This window comes from Spinacia oleracea, chromosome 3 (genome assembly GCF_020520425.1).
Source record: "Spinacia oleracea cultivar Varoflay chromosome 3, BTI_SOV_V1, whole genome shotgun sequence".
NCBI classification, from domain to species: Eukaryota; Viridiplantae; Streptophyta; class Magnoliopsida; order Caryophyllales; family Amaranthaceae; genus Spinacia; species Spinacia oleracea.
In genome coordinates, this window is record NC_079489.1 from 124,591,196 (window position 1) to 124,610,693 (window position 19,498).

The 19,498-nt window shown below is 35.5% G+C and overlaps 1 protein-coding gene across 1 annotated transcript; it reads right to left on the reverse strand.

Moving 5' to 3' along the window:
• Positions 1-218: 218 nt before the first annotated feature.
• LOC110804668 (uncharacterized protein At4g38062) lies at positions 219-2,701 on the reverse strand. The gene is made up of 2 exons (XM_022010272.2): positions 2,403-2,701; positions 219-2,155 (listed from the first exon to the last, which is right to left on the reverse strand). The coding sequence occupies exon 2, from the start codon at positions 2,120-2,122 to the stop codon at positions 449-451; it is 1,674 nt and encodes a 557-aa protein (XP_021865964.2). The 5' UTR covers positions 2,123-2,155; positions 2,403-2,701; the 3' UTR covers positions 219-448.
• Positions 2,702-19,498: the final 16,797 nt, after the last annotated feature.

Consider the following 19,498-nt stretch of genomic DNA (forward strand, 5'->3'; position numbering starts at 1 on the left):
ACCTTGGCATGAATGGCAGAATTCGAGTATTGTCTTTCTTGTTTATTTCTTGGTGAAATAACTTTTCTTCTTTTGCACACTTCTATTCTGAAATCACTGGTGTGTGATTTGGCTTGTATTCTACATTAGAGAAACTGCATCAAATTGAAGTTTGGAAACTGCATCTACCTTGCTGCTGCTGTAACACAAATAAATTTGGAAATTTGATGGTAATCCACTGCATCATAATGAAGTTTGATTATGTCATTTCAAAAATTTGTTTGTACAATACTGAAATCACACAAGGAGAAAAAACTACACACTAGAAAAGAAAGAAAAAAACTAGTGAAATCATTCAATGCACACGAATAAATTAATGAAAAAGAATGGTCAGGAGTGGTGACTTGGAGTAATGTTCCTCATTTACAAGTCAAAACAATTGCAATAGTTGATTCTTCTAGATTATTTCCTAGTTAAGCTCTCTGAATGGCGATCTTTCCTCGATTAGGGAATCACTCGTCTTTCTTAAATGAGAATGTTGCTGCCTAACATTTTCTTTTGATGCACAAACTTCTTCACCTTGAAGATTTATCCTTGTTTGAACTATTATTCTTTCATGCTTTTGTGAAGGTCCCATGTCATCTTCCTGCAAACTCTGATGAAGAAATGTGTAGTTTTTCTCCTCCATAATATGTCCAACTATGGCTTCTTCAAGTTCTCTTGCCAATAATTCCTGTTGCAGCTCTTCATCATCATCATCATAATCATCAATCTCCAACCTTGGTGATACTTTTTCGTCCTCTTCTGTGGTAACATCTTCTTCTATCCTGATCTCTTGGTCCATCAAGAATATCTGCTGCTCAAGATTACTAATTTTTAGTTTCAGCATTTCTTCAACCTCTGCTTGTTCAATTAAAGAATATTCCAAATCTCTGCGCATCACCTGGCTTCCTGTAACCTGCATTTCCAGATGAGCTGCTATAGATATCCAATTCTGTAACTCAAATTCAAGTTCACTTTTCTCATTAGTTTGATCTGTCAACTCAGAATCAATTTTATCTAGAGCATCACAAACATCTTCTAACTCTTCTCTTAGTTTTTCAAGGTCTTCTTGCATTGCAAGCTTCTCCTCACGTATCTTCTCCAACTGCTCCATCAATTGAGCTACACCACCTTCTCTGTCTTCCAAACCTTCTGATCGCATCAACTGTAACATTAAAGACAGCTCTTCATTTTGCATCTTGAGTTGTGTTAATGTAGAATTGCACCCTTCTAGTTCCTTCCTCAGATCTTCTATGACTTGATTCATTTTATCAGCTTTATAACTCCATTCAGCTTCTTTTACCCTTAGATTAGCAGAACATTCTCTATGGCTCAACTCCAATGATTTGAGTCTGTTCTTGAGCTTAGCCCATGAAGATGGAGTTGGAACTGCTCTTGGAATATGAGCTTCTTGTAGCTCTTTAATGGAGGCCAAGAGTTCCTCATTCTCTCTCTCCAGTTTCTTCACCCTGTATTCCATATCCTTGTAATCCATCTCCTTCACACGCAATGTATGCCTCAGATTCGCAACTTCCTCCTCACCATTCTCTGCAACTGAACATTCTTTCCCTTCAAAACCCTCGTTTTGTGTCACACTTTCCAATAACGATTTCATTTCACAAACTTGCTCTTCAAACTTTTTTCTCCGGATTTCTTCATTCTCCAAAGCTTGTTTGCACATTGCTAATTGATTTCTAAGCCCTTCTGCAGTTCTGTTTCCTTCATCAAGGCTTTCCTGTAGCTTTGATATCTCATCAACCAAGGATGATTTCTCGGACCCCCATTCAGTTTTACTAACACGAAACTGATCTCGAAGCTTCTCGTATGCTTCTTCAAGATGCTTAAACTGTTCCACCTTCCATTTCAGCTCATCTTCCACCTTTCTTTGTCTATCCACTAATTCTTCTAGCAAATTACCCCCCTGGCCCTCACACTGATTGATATCCTTTTTCGCGTTTATGTTTTTCTTCTTCAGCTCCGAAACAATGGCTTTTAGGGCTTCATTCTCATCATATTGCGATTTGATGATGTAATCTTTATCATCCAAGTTACAATTCAGCCTCTCAATCTCCGCCTTTGCTTCTTGTAGCTCAATCTCCATTTATATCTGTTTTTCAAATTTTCAGAACCTAACCTGAAAACAATTATTAAACCCAATTTTCCTCATTCAATTCAATCCTTATGTTTAAAACACCAACATAATAATTTCAATCATAACACCCAAAATAAATCTAAAAACTTCTCAAACCCTCTATTTTTAGCTACTCCTATTCAGGAAATTTTGATACGATTTACAACAATAACATAACAAAATAATGAATAATTAATCATCTATTGTCGAAAACTGAAAGGAATTATCAGGAGATGACATTGTTACGTACCTTTAGGTTTGATCATTCGCCAAAATTTCTTCTTCCTCTGTTAATTCCTGTTACCTGTTGGTTGTTTTTCCTTTGTTTGAAAATTATAGCGAAACAGGGGAGGGTAAAAGAAACATAAATCAGGTTGTTTAATATTGGGATTGATTGAGGAACTGGGTTATGTTTTTTAAGTTGCTAGATGAAATAAAGAGAGAGAAATCGAAATTAATGAAAAAGCAGAAGAACAAGGAGATATTCGAGAGAGATTCAATTCGTTAAAAATAGCCGTTAAGATGAAACAGGAAGAGGTTTCAGGGGTTTGAAATTTTCTGTTGCTTTTTGTTTGGATCCGTTGGAACTAACCACTACGTGTGAGGCATACTAGCCGTTAGGTATTGGGTGGGCCAAAAGACCCATATTAAAGCTAACGTGGGCTTCCTAAGTATCCGAGCAGGGGTGAATGCTCTGGCTTGGATTTCCTTGAATCGCAAATTTTTGGCTATACCCGGGTACAGCCAAATCTGGCTGTACCTTCATCCAAAACGATGTCGTTTTGTGTTGTTTAAAATGAACATTAATATACTGGTACAAAAATGAACATTTAATATTTCGAAAATGAACATTTATTTATTTATTTGGAATGAACATTTACTATTTTGGAAATGAACATTTATTTATTTATTTGGAAATAAACTACAAAAATGAACATTTACTATTTTGGAAATAAACATTTATTTATTTATTTGGAATGAACATTTACTATTTTGGAAATTAACATTTATTTATTTATTTGGAAATAAACAATAAAGACGCTTGTAAAAACATAAAAGACCAATGAAGTGAACAATTTCATTATGAACATTAACCATATATTTATTATGAACAAACAAATAAACAAGAAAGAACAAATAATTCAACAAAAAAGAACAAACAATATAAAAAAGAACATAAAATTCCAGAAAAAAGAACAACCAATACAACAATTATGAACAATTTTATGATGAATTTTAAAGCCAACATGAAAGAACAAACAATACAACAAGAAAGAACAAATACTGGTACAAAAATGAACATTTATTTATTTATTTGGAATGAACATTTACTATTTTGGAAATGAAAATTTATTTATTTATTTGGAAATAAACTACAAAAATGAACATTTACTATTTCGGAAATGAACATTTACTATTTCGGAAATGAACATTTATTTATTTATTTGGAATGAACATTTACTATTTTGAAAATGAACATTTATTTATTTATTAGGAAATAAACAATATAGGCGCTTGTAAAAACATAAAAGACCAATGAAGTGAACAATTTCATTATGAACATTAACCATATATTTATTGTGAACAAACAAATAAACAAGAAAGAACAAATAATTCAACAAAAAGGAACAAACAATATAAAAAAGAACATAAAATTCCAGAAAAAAGAACAAACAATACAACAATTATGAACAATTTTATGATGAATTTTAAAGCCAACATGAAAGAACAAACAATACAACAATAAGTTTGATGAACGAATTTAAAAAACAACAAGAAAGAACAAACAGTACAACAAGAAAGATCAAACAATACAAAAAGAAAGAATAAAAGATTAATGAAGAGTTTAATTATGAAGATTAACCATATGATTATTATAAACAAACAAATAAACAAGAAAGAACAAACAATATAAAAAAGAACATAAAATTCCAGAAGAAAGAACAAAAAATACAACAAATGTGAAAATTTGATGATGAATTTAAAAAACAACATGAAAGAACAAACAGTACAACAAGAAAGAACAAACAGTACAATAAGAATGAACAAACGGTACAATAAAAAAGAACAAACAGTCGACAAGAATGAACAAACAATATGACCCACTATTTTCGGGCTTTTTCGTGTTCGGTCATTTAAATTGGTAAGAGTCTGTAATTGTAACTTGTAACTCGAACGTTAGAAATACTGGGCGACGTTTGATTTAACTATTTTTTTTTTGATGGAACGTTTGATTCAACTAAACTTGGCTGAATTTTATTTATCTGAGCTTTTTCGGCTAATATAGCATTATTTTTGCTAAAAAACTTAATTGGCTTTAAATCGTATGAAAAATATTGTTTGCGCTGAACTGTACTTATTTTAGCTATAATAAGTCAACAAGGAGTATAAGTTAAAATAAGTTGAAACAAACAGACAATCATGTATTCTATTTTAGGGGTGTTTGGTTCGCCGACTTTTATTATTATGTATCGGTTTGGAATAGGATAAATACATACCTTGTGTGTATAGAATAAATAGTGTTTATTCACGTGATGCGTGCGTGACATTTTATATGAATAATTGTAATTCTATCGTTCTTCAAACTTTGTTTATATAATCTATACAATACTATTCATATTTAATACACTGTACAATGCTTAGGTTTTAAAAAAAATTAACATTTGTCTTGATGGCCATTGTAAATAAATGTATTTAGTAGGTTGTACAGTTGTCTATATGCTCACTTCATGAAATCAGTTAGGCTAACTTCATTACTGTTAGTGCTTTGTATAAGTACCAATTATTCCTCTTTTATTTAATTAATTGCAACATTATAATTACTACCTTTTCTCTCTCCTTGTCTTTCCTCTGTAATAACTAGAACTGTATGAAGTTCTTCATGGTATCAGAGCGAGTTTCGTCAATCAATTGATTCACAATCTGCTCAATTTCCTTCAAAATTGTTGCATTAAACACATCAAACACTTTTGTTTCTTTTTCTCATATTATCTTGGCATTTTCTGCCATTATTTTTTGGGAGGTCCAATTCAAAATTCTGGAAATTTTGATTGAATTTTGGCCAATTAATTGTTAAGTTGCAGTTACTTTTTGGATTGTTTTAGTAGCGATTACTGCAGTTTGAGTTTATTCGGTAAATTTGAGTTCCTCGGAATCGCTAATCTGAATTTTTTGTTCAAGAAATATTTGAAAGATCAATCAAATGGCGAATGAAGATTCTACAAGCACTGGCGATAATATTCAGCAAAATTCGGCCAATTTTAATATAGGTAATTTCTTCAGCAATCCTCTTTTCCTTGCACCTTCGGATAATTCGACTATATCTCTTGTTTCTGTATTGTTCAATGGGGGCAATTATATAGGATGGTGTAAAAATGTTACGCATGCTCTTGGAGCTAAGAATAAACTAGGTTTTGTTGATGGATTTTTTAAGAAACCGAGTACCACAGATCCTACGTATCATCAATGGATGCGTTGTGACTACGTACATGGTTGTAGGTTGGATTTTAAGTTCCATGAAACCTGAAATTTATGAGAATATCAATATGGTGGACTCTTCTGAAGCTTTGTGGACAGAAATTCAGGAACGTTTTGCCCAAAGTAATGGACCTCAAGTGAAGGAAATAGTGCCCTTGGTCCAAGTATGCATATAATATTAAGTCTAATAAATGCGGTTCAGTATTAATTAACAAGTTAATAATTCAGTGAGATCAAATGAGCTGAATGCCTAGCTAGAGGCCGCTTCAGTTCAAGTGGAATTAATGATATTAATCCACAGCTTACTCTTGACTGAACCCGTAGGGTCACACAAATATTACGTAAACGGATCAAGTATTTAATGGCATTAAATACTCCATCTATGGATATTCGGAATCGACGGATCTTGGTTTCAGTGGGAGCTGAGATCGTCACATGCAAGAAATGAATACTCCGGAAACGATGATATTTCCGGAAACGGAAATATGGATCGTATCGGAAATATAAATATTATCCAAGTCGTAGATGTTGCCGGAAAAGGAAACATGGTACGTATCGGAAAATATTATCGGAAATGGAAATATTGCCGGAATCGGAAATATTGCCGGAAACGGAAATATTGTCAGAATCGGAAATATTATCGGAATCGGAAAATAATTCCGGAAACGGAAATATTAAATATTTGTTCGAAACGGAAATTAATTCCGGAATCGGAAATATTAAATGTTGTTCGTATCGGAAATGAATTCCGGAATCGGGAATTTAATCGGAAGCGTATCGTACGAATTAGCATCGGACGAGGCCCGCTAGACGAAGGCCCAGCACGAAGCCAGGCCATCGCCCAGCGAGCCGCACGCAGCAACGCACGCCTCGACCAGGCCCAGCGCAAGGCCAGGCCCAGCCAAGGGCGCGCGCGCGCGCAGCACCGCACATGGGATGTGCGCTTGTCGTGGGCCGCAAGGGCTGCGCGGGTGCACGGCTTGTACGATGCGTGTGCGGGAAATCCTAATCCTATTAAGATTCGTGCGAAGATTAAAATCCTAATCCTATTAGATTTGCTTTATTATTTAGAGTCCTAATAAAGTTCTAATTAAAAAATCCACATCCTAGTAGGATTACAATTCCTTTTCCATACCTCTATAAATAAGGGCCTATGGTCATTATTTGCATATACGATTCAAGTATTCAAAGTGATTTTTGAGAGCAAAAATTCAGTCATATAATTGCCTACAATAGCCGAAAATTCTAAGTACCTTAAGGGCGATCCTAGTTGGTCAAGCTTAAGGCGGATCCGGACGTGCTGTGGACTATCTACGGAGGGACGACATTTGGAGTCCTAAAGAATTGTTCTTGTTCGGTTCGGGCGCAGCTAGGGAAGGCACGCAACAAAGTGTATGCATCTAAACTATGCTAAATGATTATGTGTAAATAATATGCTTTCCTGGCTTTATGGTTTTTCCGCATAATTTATGAATTGTCATATGTATCATAACCTAACAGTGGTATCAGAGCCTCTTATTATTTTCATAATCTAAATTGCATGAACATGGTTAAATATTACAAATTTGCAAGAATTAAAAGGGGTGATTAATTTTCGTAATTGTTAATTAATTGCAAATTGCGTTTATTTAATTATACGTACGCAGTTTTTCAGCAGTTTCTTCGTTACTCATCCAAATCGAGTGATTTTTGTGTCATTTCCGCATGTAAAAGGCATTCTAAAATTTTGACAAAAAACATATTTTTCGGCCGAACCCAGAATTCTCAAATTCGAAGCCTAACTATGACTTTTCGGAGGTTTTAGTTTTTCGAATGCAAAATTTCGTAAATTTAAGATGTTAAATTAAATATTTGCGATTCTTGTTGATAAATCTTGAATTTTTGATTGACCTACAGTATATGTTTAACAAGTTTGAATGCCTAGCCTTGTTAATTATGCAATCTAATTTGTAATTATGATTAATTTGTTGAAAATTGGAATAATTTAGAATTAATTTGATTTTCATAATTAGTTATAATTTAATTAGATACTTATGATTAAAAACCACCATAAAAATTGTAAATTTATGTTAAATTTTAAATTTTTATGACCTAGACTTGAATCCATGTTAATCGGAAATCAATTAAATAATAAATTTTCGATTTTTCGCCCTAAAATTTTGAAATTAATATTATTTATTAATTTGTCATTAATTTTGAATATAAATTTTTAATTTTTATGCGACTCGCTCATATAACTTGCACGCACAAGCAATGGACGCTACGTGTTACCCTTAAGGGGTGTTGTATAGTGCGGGCATGCGACGACGAGCAAGGGAGCTCGTCGCCCATGCGGTACGAATGCAGCGAGCAAGGGCATGGTGCACGAGCACAAGGCAACAGCCCTGCCTTGTGTCGTGGGCTGTGAGCAATGGGCGTGTGGGCAGGGGCGAGAGCAAGGCACGAGCAGTCGCGTGTGGGCAGCAAGCGTGCTGCGCCACAACGCGCACTGCCTAGCGCAAGCATGCGGAGCCTCGCGCGCAGCGAGCGCAAGCTCGCGTGCCACGAGCGCTACGCACATCGTCGATGCCTCGCGCGCAGCGAGCGCCAGCTCGCATACTGCTGCCTCGTGCGATGAGTGCAAGCTCGTGTGCGGGAAAGGCAGGCGCGCAGCGAGCGATGGCTCGCGTGCATCGAGCGCTGGCGCGCGCAGCGAGCACCAGCTCGCGTGATGCCTTGCGATGGTGAGCAGCAGCGATGCGACACAGCGCATGGGCTGCGCGCACATGACCAGCGATGGTTGTGTGCGTGTGGCCCATGGGCGTGCGTTGCGTGGGATTGTTGCGTTGCGATTAGATCGTTTTGAAATTTTAATTTGAAATTTTTAGTTTACGTAATTTTAATTAATTTTAAAATTAATAATTTAAATGATTTTCTTGGATTTTAATTTTGAATATTGTAATTATAATAAATTTTATTTATTCTAATAATTTTACTAAAATTAAGATCATGAATTAATTTAAATACGACTGAAATTAAATTAAACTTTTTGGATTCAATTATAAATTTATATGAGCTTTAAATTTTAATTAAATTTGTATGTTTCCGGTTAGACTAGAAATACATTTTTATGTTTAAAATTAGTAAAGCATATGAATTTATTGGTTTAAGTGGGAGCCCTTTTTAGTCATAAACTCTTGATTAGGTCTACAAATCCTTAAGGTTAAAACAACTTGATTAGAATTAATAAGGACTAAATAATTTGTAGATTATTGGTGCCCTTGATTAATTGCTGCAAATGTTTATGTGATGCATAATGTGTTTTACTAACCAGCTATGTGGGCCATTCATGATAATGAATGGGTGAATGGTATATATTGTATATGTACTGTTTTGCAGGTTATGAAGTGACTAGTATGGCCCAAATAGGATAGAAAATATGGTCCGCGTACCATTAATTTGAATGTAATTGGTCTAAAGTACCAAAGTTGTTTTTCAATTCAAATATGGTCTGCGTACCATCAAATAGTTGTAATTAGTTTTAATTATAGCTTATCCTATTTGAAGAAAATGGTGCCTCCCACGGAGATTTTCAAGACGGACTTTGAAGTTAAAGCTTCAAGATGAAGTCGGGCCATACTAGATCACATTTATCTTATGCATGTTTTAAGTTATTTATTGCTTTTAAATATGTCTTAAAATGCATGAGATCAAAGCTTGATTATGTTGCATGATTAAGGATTTTAGTTCACTTAAAATCTAACCAACATAGTAAGAGCCTTAAGTTCCAAACTTAAAAATTGAGTTAAGAGGTGCCATGCCAAAATATACACTTGCTTGGATATCCTTTACATCAATCTAGTAATAGTTTTCGCTCAGCGAGGTGTTACTTATTGGTCCTAAAGGGGCAAGGTACACAAATAATTGTGAGTACATGTTAGTATTGGTGAAACTCAACGATATAAGTAAGGAGTCCTTTTATGTCGTGGCAAAATCGATAGGTTTACCTAATAAGTTCTTAGACGTACCTATCAACCAAGAGTAGTTTCTAGACTATTAGCAAAAGGCTTTTGCTTACCTAAAATGTTTTAGAATTGAGTCGACAAACTGTGCTTAATTCTTCAATGGTTTTAGGGTCTTGGAATCATTTTATTCAAACCTGCCGGAACACATAATTCGAATAAAATGCTAATGACTTGTTTAAATTGCATGATTGCTTTCATTTTCAAGTTATTATTCATGATAAATGTTTAGACTTTGCATGCTTCAATGAATGTTTTAATTATTGTTTATAATTAAATATCTTGTACTGCAATAAATCCTTTTAGAAAGGTAACAGTAAATTTCCGCGATTGGTAGTGAATCCAAGAACGATTCACGGAAATGAGAGAAAATGAGCAATTTAAAATGTACGTTTCTTATATCGACTTTTATGGTTGTTTTTGAATATCAAAATCGAATGGCAAACCAATTGGTGCTTGTGAATTCAAAATACAATGTAGTTTTGAGATCATAAAGCATTGAGTTTAAACGCTCAGCCTTACCAATGGTTAACAACCTAATATCTTTGTCCATTTATTTCTCGAATGAGTCTAGTCCCTAGACATTCAAATAGATTGATGCTTAGAGAACTTTAGAAGCTTCTGGTAAGATCATCTAGTTGAAACAGAATATTCAACATAAATAAAATGGTAAGAACTCTGTTGGAATGACATCGGACATGTCTAAACAAAGTATAAAAGTCAACACTATAGAATTCAATTCTTAAGACTATAAGAAAGGGTACAAGAAATAGGAAAAACAAGGAACAAGTGAAAGGAATTTTCAATTCCGTTTTAACCTACAAGTTTATGTTTAAAGAGAAGTGACCTAACAATCAAACTTCCTTGGTATCATATACCGCTTGAGGTTCTTACTTCGGTAATAACTCAAACAATGGAAGCTAGGCTACACTAATGACCTACAAGTGGGAAATGAAGCATGGCAATGCTACATTAGTTGTAGGGTCATCTAGTTTGTTTTAAGTCCTTTCAAAGGCTGGAACTTAATAATCAGCATACCTAAATTTCTGTTTTCAAACACAGAAAGACTCACATTCAGAAGAACAAAAACAATGTTTGTTTGTTTGAATGAAATGGTCATTTACGGGTTGAGTCAATATGCTTGATTAAAACAAACAAATCTTTAACAATAAAACTTTACTAGGTTCAAATCAATCTCTTGATTTGAGTTCCACTAACCTTTAGCATTGTTGCTTAGACCATATCAACAAGTTAACATTCAAAAGCTCTATTTTGATGGACTTTTGAAAGTTCATTGATTTCTAAATCAATTTAAGACAACTAGTCTTACTTGTTGAAAGTAACAAAAGATATGAACTATTGTTAGAACGCCTAGACAATAGAGTTCAAAGCTAAAGAAAGGTTTTATGACTTTATTATTTCACACAGATTTGAGTGAATATAGGTTTATTTACTCAAATATGATATAAATTGAATCTGTTTGGCTAGTTCAAAGATTCAGAAGTATAAAATCCACTTGGCAAGAAATCATAAAGATCTAGGTTAGATCATGTTGATGATTACTTGAGACCAAATATGATCATCAATGATTGTGTGTTGTAATTTCACAATCTAGCTCCATAAGATATGGCATATCTACGTTGGAATGATCGAAGTCAATTAGTACTTGATTCGATCAATGATGAATCATAAAGACTTTTCCTATAATTTCCAAAACAAAATGCTCAACTACCACCAAACTAAACCAAATTCGCCAAATCTATTGAAAAGTAATTTCAGAATAACTTTTCATAAAATATATCTAGAGAGTTGCAAAACTCAGTGGGAGCTTAGTGTTTGTCATTCGACAAACTAAGGCCCAAATATAGATATATGTTTCATTGTGATTTATTCAAATGAGACACAAGGGTATTATTTCTACCACGAATTTTTGAGAACATAATGTTTGTTTGCTCGAAATGATGTCCTTTTGGAGATTCGTTTCCAAATTGACAAGTGGGAGAAAATAGACCTCAAAAGTCTTCGAGGCGAACAACAAACATAAACGGACATTCCGGAGGCTTTTCGAAGTTCTTCAGAAAATCCGAACACGTATTCTTTAAGGACTTTAGAAGTGGTTTTAAAGAATAGACATCTCTTAGAAGACTTTACAAGTACTTCAAGGAGAACAGAATATTCAAAGGACTTTCAAGTGGCTATTGATATTCTATTGTTTGATGTTCTATACCCAAGTAGGCATAGAGTTCAGGTCACTGAATCTATGCGATTCTTCAATTAGATAGAGAAGAAACCTACAACTTGCAGTCAAACTATTATCATGTAGATTAATGAGCTTGTGACCTGTAAGAAAGCTATAACGAAACCCAGATTCCCTAAAATGGTTAGAGGCCATATATAGACTCAAATGTTTTAGATGGTTAAAGGCCATAAAACATAACCAATGTTTTGATGACAAAATTGAAATTTTGTTGATTTGCAAGAATAGTTTCACACCTATTAGTTGCAAGTTGGTTTTAAGGATAAAACCCATCAAACATGGAATTGTGTTCACACACAAAGCTAGATTAGTTTCTAAAGGTTACAAGCAAATTCATGGCATGGATTGTGTTGAAACCTCATGCATAATCATAATTCTCAAGTCTATAATTCAAGCAATGATTGCATATTGGTACATATGACAATTGGATGACAAAACGTATTCCTCAATCAAATGACGGAAGAAACTATGTACATGGAATGTCATAGGATTTGTGGATCCAAATAAATGCTTGAAAAGAAAGCTAGCTTACAAAATCTAAGTACAGATTTAAGCAAGCAATTGGGAATTAGAAATGTATTTTAGTGAAACTAATAAGTATTTTAGTTTCAAAAAATGTACATGACTCTTATAGATATATAAGAAGTTTAGTGGGAGTACATAAAACTTAATCGGTCCTATGTGTATCACACACATATCTCTCTATTGTGAACTAACATTCAAATGCTAATGACTTAGATTTGAAATTATTCATCAATGATGGACCATGGCGAAACTTAGTACATACTGGGTATTAAGATCTATTTACAAAGATCTTATATTAATGTTTTTAGATTAGTAATGACATTTACTAAATCAAGCACGAAAGACTCCATTGGAGATATTCGACCCATGTGAATAAATCTAAGTAAAGGATGTTTGAACTATGTATAAGCATTTACTAAGTTAAACATCAAAGAGTCTAAATGAGATTCTTAACCTATATTATATGTCAAAGAATTTAGCTGGATTCAGTATCTACTGAAATTGAATCAGCTAAAGTTACATGAATAGAATTCAATTGGGAATTATTCTGCAAAAGAATTTATCATGTATGATATAATATGAGGATCGCCAAAAACGTATCGTATGACTTTAGGCATGACGAACATATACCAATCCCTATTGATCTAAGTGAAGATCAACTAGATTGAGATCAAGAATACTTATGGTACTTGAAAAGGTACATAGGAATAGTTCTTGATTTAAGGAAATAAAGATATGCTAAATATTGATGCTACACGCATAAACACTGGCAAAGGATCAAGCAAGACCCTTTGGAGTTAACCATTGATAAGGACGAGCTATAGAGCATCATGTTTTGAAATGGCAACATGGATTGGAGACCATGAGTTGTTGCGTGGGATATTAAAATATTAGTGTTCTAAGATACAGCTGGAAAGTATTCCACATACAAAGCATCACTAGCAACCTATAAAGTTGAAGTAAAAGTACTTATTGCCTAAGAAGCAATAAAACAGGGTTGTTTATGTTAAAGAGTTCTTCACTGAACTTGGGTAGATCACATGTCTGCTGGCTTGATGGTTCTTCATTGAAAAATGCGTAGAACCACTCTTGAAGCAAGAAAAGACTAGATCACAAAATAAACATACTCAAAAGATCTTATCATCTATCTCGAAGAACATTCGATGAAAAGGATATTAAGATTGGCAAAGCATGATAACTAAACCTATGCAACAAGTGAAAAGCAACACTCACATTGTAGCACTGGAAATCAAGCATAGCTTTGAATTCCATTAAATGTTATAAAGATGGGTTAGAGGCCCATGGTTGTAAAACATTGGGGTTGAACATTTATCATATATGAAATGTATTTTCATATTCCATTTAATCTTGGTTTAGTATTAAATGATGAGTCCCTTCCATTTGACAATATATTCAAGATAGACTGTCAGGACCAGTCCTGTGACTAAGAAATGTCTATCAAGTGAACTTGAATGTCAAAGGTTGAAAATGGTCCCTAGTCGGAGTTTTCTATAAAATTGGACGCATAGAAAACGTTAGACGATTAGAATGCAAGATGACTAGTAGTTTTGTTTCTTGAACTATGTGGACATGGCAATGTCATAATCATTTGCATAGATACTTACTTTGGGAAGACTAGTATCGGACAAGACCTATGAAACTTTACTGTAAGAGATGAAAATCTGTCATAAGTAAATTTCATTAAAATTATTAGACACTAAATCCTCAATACCTGAGTGATTTGAGATTACTTGTTTGAGAACTAGTTGCTTTGACGCTGACCAACCTTCGCACCGTAAAAGGAGGCTATAAAGGCAACGCTCAGGTAATCACCTATCAAACGAAGTCTAATCTCAAGATCGCAAGATTGGGATTGTCCTCCCATAAATCGGGATGAGATGCTTAAAAGTTGTACAAGGCCACTCGGAGAGCTAGAAACTGTGAAATGCATGGCCGTGCTCGGATGAATCATAGGCTATGATTATCTGTTTATATGATTAGTTGAACTCTGAAACCGAGGAACACCTCTGGACATAATAAGGATGACAACTCTTACCTTATGTTCAAGAGCAAGCATCGAGCGACAAAGGAATTAGGAAATGCACACTTGTCCCTAAGGACAAGTGGGAGACTGAAGGAAATAGTGCCCTTGGTCCAAGTATGCATATAATATTAAGTCTAATAAATGCGATTCAGTATTAATTAACAAGTTAATAATTCAGTGAGATCAAGTGAGCTGAATGCCTAGCTAGAGGCCGCTTCAGTTCAAGTGGAATTAATGATATTAATCCACAGCTTACTCTTGACTGAACCCGTAGGGTCACACAAATAGTACGTAAACGGAGCATGTATTTAATGGAATTAAATACTCCATCTATGGATATTCGGAATCGACGGATCTTGGTTTCAGTGGGAGCTGAGATCGTCACAGGCAAGAAATGAATACTCCGGAAACGATGATATTTCCGGAAACGGAAATATGGATCGTATCGGAAATATAAATATTATCCAAGTCGTAGATGTTGCCGGAAACGGAAACATGGTACGTATCGGAAAATATTATCGGAAATGGAAATATTGCCGGAATCGGAAATATTGCCGGAAACGGAAATATTGTCAGAATCGGAAATATTATCGGAATCGGAAAATAATTCCGGAAACGGAAATATTAAATATTTGTTCGAAACGGAAATTAATTCCGGAATCGGAAATATTAAATGTTGTTCGTATCGGAAATGAAATCCGGAATCGGGAATTTAATCGGAAGCGTATCGTACGAATTAGCATCGGACGAGGCCTGCTAGACGAAGGCCCAGCACGAAGCCAGGCCATCGCCCAGCGAGCCGCACGCAGCAACGCACGCCTCGACCAAGCCCAACGCAAGGCCAGGCCCAGCCAAGGGCGCGCGCGCGCGCAGCACCGCACATGGGCTGTGCGCTTGTCGTGGGCCGCAAGGCCTGCGCGGGTGCACGGCTTGTACGATGCGTGTGCGGGAAATCCTAATCCTATTAAGATTCGTGCGAAGATTAAAATCCTAATCCTATTAGATTTGCTTTGTTATTTAGAGTCCTAATAAAGTTCTAATTAACAAATCCACATCCTAGTAGGATTACAATTCCTTTTCCATACCTCTATAAATAAGGGCCTAGGGTCATTATTTGCATATACGATTCAAGTATTCACAGTGATTTTTGAGAGCAAAAATTCAGTCATATAATTGCCTACAATAGCCGAAAATTCTAAGTACCTTAAGGGCGATCCTAGTTGGTCAAGCTTAAGGCGGATCCGGACGTGCTGTGGACTACCTACGGAGGGACGACATTTGGAGTCCTAAAGACTTGTTCTTGTTCGGTTCGGGCGCAGCTAGGGAAGGCACGCAACAAAGTGTATGCATCTAAACTATGATAAATGATTATGTGTAAATAATATGCTTTCCTGGCTTTATGGTTTTTCCGCATGATTTATGGATTGTCATATGTATCATAACCTAACATCAAGTGTATCAGTTGAAGAAAGACTTAGGTTGCTTAAGGCAACAAAATCTGATTGTGTTGCTTTACTACAACAAATTAAAGAATTTATGGGATAAGTTGAAGGAACTTATGAGCTTTCCGGACTGTAATTGTAGTGCTTTGAGCAGTTGTACTTGCAATTTCTTGAAGAGATTAGCTGAATTTGAGTCAGCAGAGAAAGTGATACAACTTTTATTAGGGTTGGATAGTGGTTTTGATCACACTATAACACATGTCTTGTCTATGGATCCTATTCCAGCCATAAATAAGACCTTTTCTATTCTTCAGCAAGTTGAGAAGCAGAAAGAGATAAGTGGAATGGCTGATAGCAATTCTAAAGTGAGTGCACTGGCTGCTCAGAGGTTCTAGAAATATGTGGGACAAAAAGTTCAATCCTCTGTCACTTCACTTGGTGGCAAGAGAGATTGGAAAAAAGAAAAGATGGAGAGGTTTTGTGACTATTGTAAAAGTAAAAGTCATGTAAAGGACCAATGCTTCAAGCTTATAGCTTACCAGATTGGTTTCCGAAGAAATCCAAGACTGGAAATGGTCTTAAGGTTGATGCACATGTAGCATCAGATGGGGAGATGCTTGATACTCCTTTTGGTGATGATGATAACGAAGCACCTGCTTCTGGCTGGAATAATGGTTCTTTTCAGAGGAATGCTAGTATGATGGAAGCTATATGTAATGAGGTGATGAAAGCCATGAAAGGGAAGCAACATCCAAACAATTCTGGAGCACATATCGTTGCATTTGCTAACAGTGCATGTATAAGTTCTGAATGCTCTATCTCCTGCAATTTGGTGTATGGTGATAGTTGGATTATAGACTCAGGTGCCACAGACCATATGACCTATAATGATAACCTATTCAAGTCCATAAAAACTCTTATAAATCCCATCCCTGTTTGTTTACCTGATGGTAGCTACAAATATGTGAAAGAATTAGGGGATATTAGCCTGGATTCTGGTTTAGTGTTAAAATGTGTGATGTTGATTGAAGACTTTAAAGATATCTTGTTGTCTGTTGCAAAGTTTATTGCTCAGAACATCCTATTAGTAACTTTCAATGGTACTGAATGTGCATTTCAGGACCATATTACTAGACAATGTTTGGCAATTGGCAAGAAGATTGGGCACTTATACTACTTGCAGATGTCAGGTATCGGTGAAAGTGTACATATTGAAATAAGTGAGTTTGATAGGTCAACTAATACCGCTATTGTTGATTCTAGTCTTGAAAATAAGCATGTAGTGAATGTCGTAGCTAATAAAGCAATCGATATAAATGCGATGCATGATAGAATAGGCCACGCTTCATTGTCTAGGATGAAACACATTGTTGATTGTGGTTGTCGTGGTATGGATGAGTTTTGATGCGATTATGTTATCAGTCTAAGTTTCATAAGCTTCCTTTTCCTAGAAGTGACAACAGAGCCAAACAAATTTTTGATTTAGTGCGCATTAACCTCTAGGGGCCTTTTAGAGTTACTGCTCTCAATGGTGCTTCGTATTTCTTAACCATCCTAGATGATAACAGTGGAACCACATGGACTTTTTAGTTACATAACAAGGGTCAGGTATACAAAACCATTTCCGACTTTCTTCACCTTGTTGAAAATCAGTTTGGTAAGCACATCAAGTGCATTAGATCATAAAGGCACTTAAATAATCAAGGTTGAATGCAATGAGTTGTTTTATACTAAGGATATAGTTCATCATAAGAGTATTGTGGGAACCCCTCAACAAAATGGGAGAGTTGAGAGGAAACATAGACACCTTGCTGAGGTTGCTAGAGCTTTGAGAATATAAGCTAACTTGCCTAAGAAATTATAGGGTGACTGTATTCTTACGGCCACATATCTCATTAATAAAATTCTAACTCATGTTCTTGGTTGGAAATCTCCTTATGAAGTTCTACTTGGAGAAGAACCTACATATGACCATCTTTGAGTTTTTGGTTGTGAATGCTTTGTTCATAACCGTGATAGACAAAAAGACAAGGTTGATCCCCGTGGTGTGAAATGTATTTTCATATGATACTCTTACGGACAAAAGGTTATAAGGTCTATGATTTAAGTACTCATAAAACCTTTGTTTCCATAGATATTATTTTCCACGAGACTGTCTTCCCATACTTCAGTCAAAATCAAAAGGTTCTTCCTTCCATTGTTCATGTCACCTATGCAAATGATTCTGACCTATCTTCTTTATTTTCTTATGACATTTTTATCCCTGTTATACCTCTTACTTCTTCTTCCAGAAATACAAACACAAGTTCCTCTTCTCCTTCTTCTAATATTGTCCTTGATACTCTTAGTCCTTGTGAGGGGTCGAAAAAGCACGAGGCTAATGCGTGACCTCGTCCCTCGTGGGTGTGACGTTTCTTTTTGTTAAATCAAGTGTAATTGGATTTCCTGTGAGTTTACACCCAATTGACTAGTAATATAGGAGTCGCCATTCAGTTTTTAACGACAATGAGAAAAACTGACAAAACCCGGTTATCGTGACATAAAGGGAGTGCAATTATGTTTGACCACGACGGCCATAGGTTCCCTTGTGATCCCTGGTGTGGGGATCTCTCAACATACACCCGCAAGGTAGAGATTGAGGGTTCGGGGGACTGTAACTACCGAGAGGAGTACTCGCTCGTCGATAACTCCAGAGGCAGGATATCCTTACTAGCTCAGCATAAATAATTGAAGGGACATGTGTTAACTATTAAACTACTCTGAGTCGATTTTAACAATATGCAACATATAAAACTAGATCGACCGCGATTATCTGATTTAGATTGTTTTAAGGGACCTAGCTTGATAATCCAATTTCCCAAAATATTATCTTTATTAGGCGTGATAGAACAATCAGATTTAATTAGTTTAACAATTTATAAAAGGGCGAGGAAAGCAATTAAATCATGGAAAGGGACACATTACGACGCACCCTTGAGAGGTGCGTCACGGTTCTCAGAAAACTAACCACTTTGGCTTTGCTATTTCTCCTTTTATTTAACGAATCTCAAATTACGGGACAGGATACGTTCTGTTCGATTTTCGGATCGATTGCGACAGAACGCGTGATCAATTTCGCAGCGTGAGGCTTAGGCTTAGGGGTTGGAATCAATACTCAGAATATGAATTGTGTCTGTTTCACGTCGAATTTAGGGCTATATTTATAGAAAAGAGTTCGTGGAAAGATAGAATTTTAGAGCTCTAATCCACGAAGAATTAGGAAAGAACACGTCCCAGGTAATTTCAGCGCCCAGAGCCAGGCGTTGAAAATAGGGTCTGGGCCGTTTTCTTTGTCAGATTTGGACTCTTAGAATCCGGAGTTTTTGAGACTTATTCGAGTCTTTTAGCGCGTATTAACTTTATGACGGAATGCGTCTGGGCCCGTTACGAACTCTAGGCTCGTTAGGATTTTAATTAATACGTAACTCTTATTTTCGAATCATATTAGGAATAGGATTCGTCTTGTAATTTCCATCTCATTTAGGATTTATGTTGGAATGCAACACCTAATTCTGACAGGTTTCTATCTTTTATGACTTGCCACTTTTAACAACTACCCAT